General features: G+C 37.5%; 2 protein-coding genes across 3 annotated transcripts; one reads left to right on the forward strand and one right to left on the reverse strand.

Moving 5' to 3' along the window:
• The first annotated feature begins 1143 nt into the window (after positions 1 to 1143).
• On the forward strand, positions 1144 to 12488 carry LOC114944327 (zinc finger-containing ubiquitin peptidase 1). 2 transcript variants are annotated; one of them, XM_029320218.2, is made up of 10 exons: positions 1144 to 1412; positions 2220 to 3668; positions 5232 to 5473; positions 7220 to 7479; positions 7807 to 8110; positions 9332 to 9762; positions 9840 to 10242; positions 10313 to 10440; positions 10521 to 10744; positions 10831 to 12488. In XM_029320218.2, the coding sequence occupies exons 3-10, from the start codon at positions 5268 to 5270 to the stop codon at positions 10873 to 10875; spliced, it is 2001 nt and encodes a 666-aa protein (XP_029176051.2). In that variant the 5' UTR covers positions 1144 to 1412; positions 2220 to 3668; positions 5232 to 5267; the 3' UTR covers positions 10876 to 12488. The 2 variants fall into 2 exon arrangements, with proteins under 2 accessions (XP_029176051.2, XP_029176053.2); XM_029320220.2 differs by lacking the exons at positions 1144 to 1412; positions 2220 to 3668; positions 5232 to 5473 and adding an exon at positions 6835 to 7073.
• Positions 12489 to 12606: 118 nt separating this feature from the next.
• Cox17 (Cytochrome c oxidase copper chaperone COX17) lies at positions 12607 to 13416 on the reverse strand. Its single transcript, XM_029320221.2, has 2 exons — positions 13241 to 13416; positions 12607 to 13002 (listed from the first exon to the last, which is right to left on the reverse strand). Exons 1-2 carry the CDS (start codon positions 13339 to 13341, stop codon positions 12918 to 12920), a joined length of 186 nt encoding a protein of 61 aa, XP_029176054.1. The 5' UTR covers positions 13342 to 13416; the 3' UTR covers positions 12607 to 12917.
• Positions 13417 to 14346: the final 930 nt, after the last annotated feature.

The following is a 14346-nucleotide window of genomic DNA, read 5'->3' on the forward strand; positions in this document are numbered from 1 at the left end:
ATGCCCGCTGCATCGTTTTCGATGAACGGCTTAATTAAAGGTCGGAGCGAGATTTCCTTGAACTGCATAACTTGCATATTTCTCTACGCTGTCTGATTTATCACGCAGTCAGAGTTTGGACCGCGGAGAGAGGGTCCATCCATTTTTTATCGATGTCTCTCGTCGGCCAACGGGTGTTCGAAAACATGTCCGACGTCGTCTCCGGATATTTGATTGACTGATCGGAGCGGATTCTCGGAGCGCTCGTAATTTATTAATTTATTCCCCCGATAAATCGCCTTCAATCCGCACGTGGGCAGCGGACGACCGGTTCTTGATAGCTCTTTCTCTTTCTCTCTTTTCCCATTTAATCTCGTCTCTTTCTCTCCCAGCTGTCCCTTTGAAGGGGGAAAAGGCCGTTATTCTACTGTCGATGTAAATGACAGCAGCGTGGTATGTCATTTGCGTTACGTAGCACAATTGGCGGGTGTTATGCAAAAATGTGTCAAGCCACTAATTTTACGCAAATCAAGTTAAGAATGCACAATTTCGCACCAATATTCCATCAATCATTAGTAGAATTTATTTTTTTCTCTTCTAAGCTTGCTGATGTAATATACTATATATATTCTTACATAATATCCGCGTCTAATTATATTTTTGTTATAAAAATACGAGCGATTCTCTCGAACATTTTTCTCGTCATTCGTCATCATCGTCGTCGCGATTCCAAGGCAATCATAGAAATGCAGACTAAAGTCCACCCCCGATCAGCAGTCGCGTAAAGTAAACGCGCGACCAGTTCCGCGATCCGAGTCTCTTCTCCCGAGACACGTCCGCTATGTTAATCGCGCGCGATCGTATAAATATTCAAACACGCGCTGGACCACAGCTCGAACGGACCTCCGTGCTACCGGCTCCGCCGCTACCTGTCGCGCATAGATAATTAACAATGATTAACGATACGCAAAGTCGATCCGCTCGCGGCGATCGATACCAAGTCGGTCGCAAGAATGTAATTCTCGAGATCCCGACGACGCCTATTCACCAGCAAATTATATAAGAAAGAATTACCCTCGATTCATATTCATTTCTTTTGGCGATAATTACAGATTTTATTGATATTCATATAATTTTTTTTCAGAAATTCAACGTAGTCTAGTCGTTATGAATCTCTCTCTCTTTCTCTCTCTCTCTCTCCATTTCTCCGAAATTTCAAAGAGCTTCACGTTATCGCTTGATAGAGACATTCGAGATAGAATGCGAGGACGTATTTCAATTGTCCCCCGAGGGATTCCGGAGAGGGTTCTCTGCCAAAGAGTTCCACACGCGAGTGCCAATTCCAAGGAAACCAGTTTCGCCGATTGGCGAACGCGATCGGAGTCATCGCAAAGTGCATACCGGTTTAACCTCATCGAACCTCATCGGACAAGGTACCATAAGGATCTTTATTCCATATAGGTGAACGTAGCTAATTTGTAAGGCCTTGATATTAGAGCTGGCGTCGCCAGGAACTTTTTACCGAACTCCGTCGTAAACAAGAAGTTTGCAAATGCAACTCCATTATTTTCGCCCACGTTTCATTCTAGCTTTACATAATTTTATACGAAGCTTAACAGAATTAATTATATTATATATAAAGTAAAATATAGTAAAAGAAAACTGATTTATAGTTATTAGGCCTTGAGCTCGGTCTAGACCATTTTTGTCTTAATTTTAAACGCTTTAGTATTAAAATTTCAGTCGCAATTATCGCGGTTTGCCTTCCTTCCATCTGTCCATTTATTTCCTCTAGACAAACATTCTCGATGACGTTCTTTGTATCGGAACGATCTAATACTAAGAAGACGATCCGGCAACGCGGACTCGATTTAACTCGCTTAAGTACTCGGGATGATTATTAATTATCTTCATGCAGACTCGTCGGCTAATTGGACGGCATCGTATGCGTCCAACGAGATGAGTGAGACGCGAATTTTGATTCATCGCAAACCTCGGTTTAAGAAGTTCATTGTCGTCGAAAAATTAAAAGAAGTTGCCAAAGAGAAAGTGTTAGAAAGTTTGATTAGCGAGAGAAAATAAAAAGTTACGAGAGAGGAAGAGATAAAGATTTAATAAATGCTAAAGATTGAAATTGAAAGTTTAACATGTTTGATATATTTTAATCTTAATTTAAAATTAGATATTCTCCATTGAAACGAATTCCCTTCGATTTATTCTGACTCATTTATTTTTTACAGGGAGGAGCGAAAACGGAAAAAGAGAGGGAAAGAGGAATAAACAGTTCGTTGAACGTATTCAGCGGCGATCGTCGACCGCATGTCAATGAGGGCAAGCTGAAAAGTCAGCAAATCGAACATCGTCGTGCAACCATCGTGAAAAATCGCATTTACCGTGCAAATTTGTCGCGAACGGAATCCCGAGCGCTCGCATCTGCATTCGCGATACGTCGGTCGGTCGGTCGGTCGTTTGTACGATGCCGCGACACGTTCGCGATCGCTCGAATAATAATAAAAGGTCGCAATCCGTGATGTCAATCGCATTGTCCGTACAACGGCACCAACCTGCGTGATTCGCGTTGCATTCTGCAATTTGCAATAATGCGCACCGCGGCATTTTCCTTTTACGCGCCGATCTGTCATTACAGAAAGCTCGGGGACAATGCGACCGAGCAGATTAGAGGAATTGGAATGTGCGATAATGAACAATGCTGTTCTCGGTATCGCAGATTAGCGCGCAATATATACATTTTTCAGTATCGTTTTATTAATAATACATAAAAAAATTGACACTATGCGTACTGCACTTTGACAATGTATCTTATATACATACCGTCATAATTATAACGTTATGCGATCGATAGTTTCGCCGATACCGCGTGTTGGGATTCTCACAGAACAGAACAGAGTCACCCTCGCGAGAGACCACATCGGCGTTACCGACAGCGTGTTTTAAAAGGGTGCCGAGCGGCGCTGATGGTAGCGTCGTCGGGGGTGGTTGCGACGATGGTGGCGGGCACTCTCTGCGCGCCAGGCAGAGGTGGTGAGCCGTAAAATCGTCCGGACGGAGGAGCGACTGCGGCGGTTGTGCCATATGGAGCCGAACGACCGGGCGACGTGTTAGGCAATCGGCGGTCCCGCGATTCCGCGGGACGAGCGCGAGGGCCTACCACGAGGAGAGCGCGAATGTTCATCGATCCGACGAGTTGGGTGAGCAGGAGAGAGTGAGCCGCGCCGTCGAAGAAAGAAAGGAAGGAAGGAAGGAAGGAAGTCAGCCAGCGAGCCAGCCAGGCCAGGCGAACGATCGGCTTCCGAGTGCACGCGTACTCGTCGGCACGAGGGATCCAGAAATGGGTCAACCCGACCCAGCGGCGGCCGTTTTCTCGCCACTCGGTGGCCTAGTTTCATCGGGGGCGAGCAAATAAAAAGAATCGCGACGCCCCCTGCCCACCTCCTGCCCACGTCGTCGCGACGTTACATGCGTTTCGTCGTCATCATCGTCGTCGACAACGCAGCTGATCGCGGAACCGTCTGCTCTCCGTCGCGGGAAAGAATTATGGATTCTCTCGGACTTCCTGCTGGCCTTCGACTGGCGTGTGTCCATCGATTAATTCGCCGCCCCGACGTCGCGATACGGCATTAGACACGGCTGATAGCCGGAGTCGCTGCGGGGGTGAAATCGCCGAGGAGGTGAGAGAAGCCACGTTATAGATATATATATATACAGTGAGTTCAAGTGATGAACGTTCGGTGCTTCGAAAGAGGAATACGTTTTTCAGTCTATTTTCGTCATCAAGGTTGAAATACGCCGCGATTAAATTGACTAAAGTTTATTATAGTGACTAGATTATCGTCATCAACATTTTTATTATTTCAATTTTTTTTCAGTCTGTTCGATTAATTTCTTTTCGCTGGAAAAGAGAAATTTTCGACAAGTTTTTTTCTTCTTCCTGGAAAGTTTAGGACAGATGTACTCGGTAACGTCGTTAGTATGCAACCCCCTTTTCACGGTCGTCGAAAGGGATGTCCGGTTCGATCGCGCTCCCAAGGGAAAAAAGGGAAATGTCAGGAAGATCGAGCGATGTTACCACGATGAAAATGCTTTCCCAAGTGTTCATTTGTATTATCTCGTTTTCAAATCATTTTATTAAATTTATAACAATTTGTTAAAACGTGTGTTTTTGCGCGCGCGATTGCTTCTGAAATTAAATTATATGGATAGTGTATGATAATGCAAATTAATCAGATGTTATATCTGCATTAACTATTCTATTTTATTTGCTGTTTTATTTTTAACTAAATTAAATTAACAAATTTTATCAATTATATATTATATAAAAAAGATTCAATCAACTTTTCTTATTTAATTGAATCAGTCATGACGAGGATTCTTCGTAAAATGATTTTCAAGGATATGAACGAATTAAATCGAGAAATTACGATAATTTATTCGTTGAAAGCAAACTATCCTGAGAGCATATCGATTGTCAGAAGAAACTAATCGAAATCGCTTTAAATTATCCGTCATAAAGTATCCGCGCGTACTAATTGTAAGTACTGCGATGTACCGTAAATGAAAAAGTAATTCTAAAGTAAATCTAAAAAGTAATCACAACTAGCGCCGATCTTCTCCTTCCGTATCGTTCGATCATGATGAAAATGCTTCCTCATCAAGTTTCTCCTTCGTAAAGAGCTTTTCCGATGGTATGGAGAATGTTGGAATATATAAATATAGAAAAAGCAAAGGAAAATAGAGAAAAAAAGTATTTATAATAGAAAATAAGTTTTTACGTGAACATAAACTTGACGATCCAGTTTTTATTATGATATAATTATTTTTATATTATTTATAGAGTATTTTAATGCACACATACACTTAATTATATTATTAATATTATTTAATCTTATTTACATTTTATGTAAATTATAAATTATTATTTATATTCTGCAGGATATTATACACACGTTGCATAATAATTTTATCATTGCAATATAATAACCATGTACTATATAACCAAAATAATCGAGAATTTTTTGCTGCAAATACCTATTAATGATATTTACATAATTATATAAATATTCTATATTTATATAAAAGGATTACATTATCTGAGATCTTCGCGAATGTCTTTTTCTTTTTACATTATATTCACTATGGAAACTTCAAACTAATCCTATTTATCGCGCGAGACAAGTCGGTGTTACATTTACAGTACAATAATCATTAATCTATTCAATTAAATTTCTGGAAAGATTTGGAAGACCATTATCCCTCGGACACGCTGAAAAATGGCATCCAACAAACCACCTGAGATGAACTACACGTGCGAGATATGCGGTCTGGAAGGCTTCAACGATGAGGAGATGCGTTCGCATATGGTGCAGTATCATCTCCAGGGCGCTGCCAACTGCCCGTTCTGTGATCTGGGTGAGATCTCGCCTACGGAGATGCTGGTCCACGTCAACAGCGCTCACCCGGACTACCTGACTCCGAGGTGCGCTTAACAGTACAATAAGTATATAGATCTATCACTTCCATAGCTTCTTTTCAGACTTTCGTTTAGTCTAGATTTCTCTATGAAATAATAGAAAAAAAATATGTAAAAGAGTGATGGCAAATTTTACCTATTTCTGGGACCTCAAATTTCAAACTTTTTTTCATGGCAAATAGGACTATTAGATGAAACATTAATCCCAAAATTTCAAGATGAGCATAGGTACGATTCCGAAGATACAGGGGGGAAAGTACTGGTTTTTAGTCAGTTTTAGTCATCTTGAAATTTTACTGGGATTAAGGTTTCATCTAATAGTACTATTTGGCATAAAAAAAAGTTTGAAATTTAAGGTCCCAAAATTCGACCCTATAATATGGGCGAAAAAACAGAGGTCTCTTGGCCATCACCCTTTCTTTAAAATTTATATATTAATCTTTAACAAAAAAGTTATATATATATATATATATATATATATTTTCTTTTTTATTATTGAAAGGGAAAATGAGATAAAAGCAAATAGATGAAATAAATTGGTTACTTGTTTATTTTCGCGAAAAAATGATATTAAAAATTATATTAAGAACTAATACATAAAAGATATATCTTCTCTAAAGCCAGATAAATATTAATTATCTAATTTTATCCATGATCTTTCCCCATTTGCTGTTCCGTAATATGTCTGGTACAAAAATAGACGGCTAACGCGCGCATTTAATCCCCTGTCCGACTTTACCTCATTTCCCCTAATAATAAATAAAGATGATAATTATAAATCATTTTTTTTTATATATGAATCACAAGAAACTTATTTGGCAAAAAATTGAATAAATAGTTTAAAAATTTTTTATACAGATTTAAATTTAATAATTAAAAAAAAACAATTAAAACGAAACGTTTAATGACTGTTTTTTTTGTTTAATCAATTAATTTAAATAATATATATAAATCTCGAAACTGAAAAATTCTATGTATAGTTTAAAATCAGATTTACACATGTTAACATTAATAACAGCTTGTGAACAATCAAAAAGTAGCTTGTCATTATTTGAATTATGTATGAAGAACTCGCAAAAAAGTAATTTCAATACGAATAAGAAATGTCATTATTTATCTTAATTCTTCTCAGCATTTTGTTGCGTTTGTTTTGCTGTAATAATACATATATAAATGCGTAAAATTATATATATATATATATTTAATTAAAATTATTTATATTATTTAATTGACTAATAAATTAACTATAATTTTCGACATGTTTTCGCAACGCACGTGCGAGCACAAAATTCCGATTATCACACGTCGATGAAATTTACCGACGTGTCCATGAATTTCTAGTAACTTTGCTGACATTTTGAATCTCCCTGAAGAACCATGTGACTAACAGTTTAAACTACCTGTCTGAGAACGGTACTGTGCCAAGTGTCTTTAAATATATTCGTGTGAATCCAAAATAAAGCTGCAGGAGAATTTAGCTCCTCGATAAATGAAAATTCTTATGAATAAGAGAAATATTCGAGTGTGAGAGGAAAGAACTTGACGTCATGTGGAAAAGGGCGAGAAAGCGGCGATGCCTCAGAAATTGGATTGTTTTGACTGAAATGTAACACTCTTCGTAGATACATTTTCTTATTATGTAAACGGAAGACTCGAGCCTTTCGTGTACACATTGGCGTACATATAAATATTGTCCTCTATTTCTTTATTGATCAATATGATCGTGCTAACGCTCTGTTTATATATTTACAGTACCCCGGAGAACGATATGATGGCATTCATCGACGACGACTCGCTGATGGACGAGCACAACAGGCGGGACGAATGTCGAGCGTCCTCGCCGTCCATGTCTCTGCGACCACCTCATCTGCAGAATGGCTGGGGCAGTTCTCTGGGGCAGCGTGTCAAGCAACAGCAGCAGCAAATGCCGCCGAGAAAGCCGGACGTTCAAATAACAAATCCCAATGTGAATAATAATAACAACAATAACAACAGTAACAATGCCAATGCCGGTAAGGGATATATGTGGTTCAAAACTGTATTCGATAGTGGGAATGCGAGGAATACCCAGCACAAAACATTTCAGAGACCTTCGCAAAATTTATTCAAAAAAGTTTCATATACGTCTTACATACGTGAAAATGTCCGCTGTTTTGTCACAAATATGTTTATGATTGCATAAATGTTTCACATGTTACTTTTTCTATGTTATGTTTCTTAAATGTTATAATGACGTTTCAGTGTTACTTGAAACTTTTTTGAAACTGAAATGTTTCTGCAACATTTCTGTTGAGTGTTTTATGCTGTGTGGGTATGAACATATGGCTTTTTCTATTCAGTGCTGGAAGGTGCAGCTGGTCAAGGTTCACCGCTGCGTTCAGGCCTAAATTTGCAACTGCGCTCGCACGCTTCCCCAAAACTTCCAGTGCAGGAGTGCCCAATGTGCCCCTACAGTTCCGACAGTCCACTGAGACTAGAAGAGCATATCAATCGCCAACACTTTGATCTCACCTCGCCGTCCTTCCCACCAGAATCTCCGCCGTCTCGTGATGGAATCTTCAACTGCCCGCTTTGTGTTACGTCTTTTCCGAATTCTTCTGATCTTGAGTTACACGTTAATATTGAGCACAAGGATATACTTAGGTACGATGTGTCCACTTGCTTCAATTATATTATTATTTAATATAGCATTATGTCTATAAAATAACAGTAAATTAATAGTAAAATTATATGATAAATCTTTGATTTATTGAAACAATCAATATAGTAAAAGAGGCCAGCATAACGAGCATTAAATAGAATGTTAGAATCAGAAATTTATTTCATATATTCTGTAAGCATTGTTAAACCGAAAAAAATATCAATCGAATCGGACAAACCGTAAATTTACAAAATCTTACATAAAAGAATTAGACGTTTCGACTGCACGCAGTCTTCTTCAGTGTTACATAAATTATCAAGTCATATCTTAACCGCTATTATATTACATTAATATCCTATCGAATTAATAATGTTAGAAATGTGTTACGTGTCGCAATGTGTCATATTTGATGTTTTGTTCATGAATCCTTTTGTGTAGAGATCCCTCTTAAGCTATAAAATGCTTCCCATGAAATTTTTTCGTTTCTTTGCGAGAATGGTTAATAACGGTATGCACTGCGTACAATCAAGTCAATTAATAATCGGTCACAATTTATAAAATCTTACGTAATTGTTCGGCTTACTTTTAAATTTCTTTATGCTGATTTCACATTATTTTTTAAAAAACTTTATAACTGTTAGTTCGTTAAGATATCTCACTTCCAACTGTATCAAGTCAACAAGCTAAGAGTGTTTATATATATTAAGTTATTATGTAAAAAATGTTGATGTCTTATTTGTCTTTTTAGTAATCTATCATCTGTTTGTTAACATGTTTAAAACATCAAGATAAGCCTCACTGAGCAGCTCGGTATCAATTCCAACAATGTACCGAGCTGCTCGCAAAGAAACGAAGAAATTTCACGGATGGACGAAACATCAGATAAGACACATTGCGACACGTAACACATTTCTAACATTATTAATTCGATAGGATATTAATGTAATATAATAGCGGTTGAGATATGACTTGATAATTTATGTAACACTGAAGAAGACTGCGTGCAGTCGAAACGTCTAATTCTTTTATGTAAGATTTTGTAAATTTACGGTTTGTCCGATTCGATTGATATTTTTTCGGTTTAACAATGCTTGCAGAATATATTAAATAAATTTCTAACATTCTATTTAATGCTCGTTATGCTGGCCTCTTTTACTATATTGATTGTTTCAACAATATACGAGCGAATATTAAATTTATGTTTTTTGATTTATTTTTGATAGTCCTGCAAATGGAACAACCTCACAATCCGATACAGCTACCATCAGTAGTGATTCAACACCTGCCTGCCCTGTATGTCTTAGTACATTATTTAAAAATAATGACGACCTAATGGCACACATCGATGAACACTTTAGCAAGAAGAGCACACCATCGCCTGTGACACCAGACGTGTCGACCGATAGAATGCTAGCGAAAGACATGGAAAGAAGGGAGAAGGAGGTGAGAAAACTGCGCGAACAACGCGAGTTTGAGATGCTGAGAGCACAATATGGCATGGACAATCAGGGTAACTTCAGAGAACAGAGCGTCACTAATATGCAGCGGGCTGTATATGCGGGCGAAATGACGGTGGCCGATTTTTTTGAGAGGCAAATCGAGCTCAGGGCCGCCGAGAGTAGCGGCATTGACGATGGCAGTTCTTGTACACGCGGTAAATAATTTACAATATTCCTTACGTAACAAAATTATTTCTGAAAACCTTTAATATGGTATTTATTTTTTTCACAGGGCTGGTTCCGAAAGTACGAGCCATTAGTCAAGCTTGCAGTAACGTAGTGAATACCTGGATGTGTTCCACTGTGGACCATTACGCGTCGACTTACGGCGACAAAGGCTGGGGTTGCGGTTATAGAAATATGCAGATGCTAATCTCATCTCTCTTGCAGCACACAGGGTATAACGAGCTAGTTTACAAAGCGTGGAGCTCTGGTGCCGGTGGCAATAGCTCCACGGAAAATCCCTTGCGCAGCTCCATGCCGTCAATTTCAAGATTACAAAAGATGATTGAATGGGCGTGGGCTCAGGGCTTCGATATACAGGGTGCGGAGCAACTTGGTGGTAAACTTGTTAATACTAGAAAATGGATCGGTGCGACGGAAGTATTCACGTTGCTGTCTAGTTTGAGGATAAAGTAAGTTCCACGTTTTAGAACGATTGTCAAGTCATACGACGCACATTATTCTCTTCCTGGCTTTGTACAGGTGTCAACTGGTGGACTTTCATAGACCTACTAGCTCTGACGGTAGTCATCCTGAATTGTTCAATTGGGTCTTGCAGTACTTTCAACGATGCGAGGACTTTAAGCCACCTCTTTATCTTCAACATCAAGGTAATTATGTTCTTCTTATATCTTTTTAAAGTTAAAATATCTATTTACTAATTGATGTTCATCAATGTTAATAAATTCAGGACATAGCAGAACGATAATGGGTGTGGAACAATTGAGGGACGGTTCAATAACCATGTTGGTACTGGATCCGAGTCACAGTCCGCCGCAAATGACACATTTCAATAGCACGAGTAGCGCACCCGGTGCGATGAGACTAGTACGGAAGTCTACCGCGTCAATGAAAGCTAGACAGTACCAAGTTGTGGCTGTAATCGGTACTATGGATACGGAAGCGCAGTATCAAGTAATATATGTTTTTGTGAATTGCCTCATCATTTATTGATAATACACAATGCGCGTCTGTTTCATTTTTTCTATCTTTTTTTTCAGCAAAGTAAAGTATTACGATCAATGCGTGTTCCTCAAGACAGGTGAGAGTTGCTGGTTCGAGAAGCAGTCGAACCTCGGGTGAAGACTATAGACTACTGCCTCAAACCAATCTTATCCGATATCCTTGAAGTTACGTGACCGTGATGTCCTATGTTCTTCTATCGCTAGCAGACTTATTCCATTGTAGTAGTTGCAGATCGTATTTATTTAACAATATATTCTTGCATCTCTCTCTAATCATTAATAATGGACTAATTCCTTGAATCGTTGTGTCTGCGCAAAGTCTGCAGCACGGCGGACAGTTTCGCGGAGCCGACATTTAAATATCATAAAAGCTCTTTGCGATGCGCCGCTGTTCTAGCATGCAATTTTTTCCCCCCCAAAAAAAATACGGAGAAAGTCCTTATCTTTAATAAATTTTGCCATATTATGCGCGATAATGTGATAATCCATGGAGTTATCATAATCGCGACGGCGAAAGGTTTGAGAGGAAAGATAAGTGCTAAATCAATCGTCATTTCTTGTCCAAAATGTTCTGCTCAATTTTCGTCGCACCGAACAGGCTGTGCTAATCTTTAGTCGACCAATCGGTTGCACCATCGAAAAAATCGTGGCAGAGCTTGAAAAAAAACGAGATTTTCGTAGCTGTGATGCTGTTATCAATACGACGCTGATCATTCATAGACATCTAACGAGAGACACTCTTGAAAACGCTCCAGAATCAATGCGGTGTTCCCAGCACTTGTCTCGTTCTATATTCTACAATTTGTAACAAAGATTTCCATCAAAGTGTTGTCGACTTTTATAGTCAATAGAAAAAGTGCCGAGAGCCGTATGGTATATATACTACCTTGCGACAAGTTTTATATGATACAATACGAAAGATATTCTTTGACGCATTTTGATTGCTAAAAACGCTTCTATGAAAGAATCTGGAGTGTCTGCAAAAGTGTGTGACTAAGTCGCATTTCCATATATATTCTATATTATATACTAACATACACACACATCACACAAATGCACACTCTTCGTTATATCGTATTTCACCACTTTGCCCACACACACATAAAGTACAACTACTTTCATATTAATTATAAATATTCTATTTAATTATCCAATCGAACTTTAGGCTACTTGTCTTAGCTCGTAAGTCCAAACGCAACGCTGTGAATGAGAGGATAGATGAACAAAAAGTCCATTTACTTGTTATTTATATTATACACTTTACGATTTATGTGACTTAGTGAATTATTATCATTATATTACTCTTATCATATTTCATAAATTATACTGATATATATATCTAAGGTCTATTTATTATAGTTAAAAAAATATATTTGCGACCATTTAATGAGAACGCGATGCTCACGTCGCGTCATTGTTTTATAGCTTCGATATTTATGGTGCACCAGTCAAAATGTAAATTTGTCTTTCAGCCCAGTAGGACCACATTGCAATAACATTATTGACTGACTGTAAGATCTGTCAAAAATGATAAATTATTATTATAATACTGGATTTCACCATATATCGATTTAAGAATCTGTTCATTATTTGGAGTGTTCAGGGAAACCAAACTGTGGAATTGTTATGCAAGACTAAAACCTTCGCATTAGCCACACATCAAATTAAAATATATGCTTTGTTAGAATTCCCAACATATGTGATTTCTCTTATTAACCTATTACAGGTTTACAGAAATTAAAGTTAAAATATATATGCTATTTAATAAAACAAATAATCAGGACAGGAGATAAATTTAGTTAAATTCCTATCGAAAGGAAAATTATGATTTTTATTTCTTATTATTAGTCATCACAACAAATTATTTTGTATTCCTCAAGTGTTCATAAAATAAAAATTACTAAAGTTATCTACAGTATATGAACCTCGCACAACTCCACTGAGAAACATAATACTCATTTTTATTTCACTATAAATTCTATCATAGAAAGAAAATTATTTACAAAGACATGTATACATAAATATATATATATGTCTATTAAGATCTAAGCATTCTCACAAGTTCCTTGTAGATCTTGATAGCAAATATCTTGGTAACAAATATTTATTTTCCTGTATCTTCATTATATATTGAATCCCATTGACCTCATACAAGTTTTATGCGCTTCTATAAGATCTCCGCAATTTTCCTCGCCTTTTTCTATGATACTGAAAGCATATTAAACATAACTTTAGGATAAAAATTTTATAAATAGAATACTTTATAAAAAATTATTTCTAAATTAATTTTTTTATTTAACATTTCTTATTTAAAAATAAGAGAATAATTGCTGGCAATACATTATAGCATGAATAATGCACAAATAACGATGAAATAAAAATATAAGATCACATGTCTAACCTATAATTAATCACATATACTTAATTTCTGAATTATATTACACACCATGTGTCTCTCGCTTTCTTGGTTTCAGGACAGGCGCAGCAAGGTTTTAATTTCTTTTTCTCTTCCGGCTTCGCTTCCACTTTTGCTGCAGCGTTACCCATTTTTATTATTATGCAAAGAAAACAACGTGAATGAGGGAAAAGAGCAGCAACATTCTAGGTTGTGTTCGACAATATATTCCTTGGGTGAAGCACTCGATTGACCAATCAGAACAAAGAGATCCTCGGTTTCCCATTGGTCAGAGTGAATTTGACCGACCAATCGAAGTATAGGTGAGTATATTTCCGAACACAATCTGTAGATATAATGCTGCCCTCTGGTGAACTTTCGCGTAGTTTGTGGTTAAAGTTCGCGCGTTCATCACCGGTCCGGTTCGTGAAATACGAGTGTGAATATTAATTAGTGCCGTTAATTATCGTATTTAAATGCGATCGCGATTGTGCGCGCGAGACTGATCTCATCGACCGTGAATCTTGAGTATTCTCCTCTCTTTCTCTCTTTTTCTCTCTTTTGCCTCTCGCCAGGATTCTCGGAACTTGAAATTAAGTACGTCTGAAGTTTTTACGACAATTCTCGGACGCAGAGGTTGGTCTCCTACAGAAAAAATGAATGGTACTGGCGAGAAATGCGGAGTACACCGAGATTGAAGAAGAATTGTCGAAATGTGAGTCGAAGTATTTACTTCATTATATTTATTTTGATAAAGCGATAGAAAAATATTACATCTTTAAGTATTGACCGGATTTCGTGTTAGAATAAACTTGATATATCAAATTGCAGTTGCATTTTCAGGCTTTGAGAAACATTTCTTGAATTTCTATAAAGGTCTCGTTCCCTCTTGTGCTTCGCTCATATCTCGTTTCTCGTCAAATCACTTATTGACTTATAATAAGATTCCCGAAACTTAATGCGACATCTCTTAGTCGAGTAAGCCTTTAAGCGAAGATAGATCGAGATCGATCTTAAAGCGACATATTAAAAATGCCCAGCTCCTGACTTTAAGTATTTCAAATCCGCTTGCAGTCTTTTTTCGAATCGTTTATAGTGATTTTTTATTCGTCTGTAGCTGCACAGTTTAAAAATTGCAATTGTTTAAACATATAATC

Source organism: Nylanderia fulva, unplaced genomic scaffold (genome assembly GCF_048542155.1).
Source record: "Nylanderia fulva isolate GAGA-0341 unplaced genomic scaffold, ASM4854215v1 Scaffold17, whole genome shotgun sequence".
NCBI lineage: Eukaryota > Metazoa > Arthropoda > Insecta > Hymenoptera > Formicidae > Nylanderia > Nylanderia fulva.

Bases quoted from the DNA above. Each gene is read 5' to 3' on its own strand.
- Cox17 (XM_029320221.2), bottom strand. From the start codon at position 13,341: ATGGGTAACGCTGCAGCAAAAGTGGAAGCGAAGCCGGAAGAGAAAAAG. The intron at 13,003-13,240 runs GTGTGTAATATA...ATATGCTTTCAG, and splicing joins AAGAAAGCGAGAGACACATG to TATCATAGAAAAAGGCGAGG.
- LOC114944327 (XM_029320218.2), top strand. From the start codon at position 5,268: ATGGCATCCAACAAACCACCTGAGATGAACTACACGTGCGAGATATGC. The intron at 8,111-9,331 runs GTACGATGTGTC...TATTTTTGATAG, and splicing joins GAGCACAAGGATATACTTAG to TCCTGCAAATGGAACAACCT. The intron at 10,745-10,830 runs GTAATATATGTT...CTTTTTTTTCAG, and splicing joins ATACGGAAGCGCAGTATCAA to CAAAGTAAAGTATTACGATC.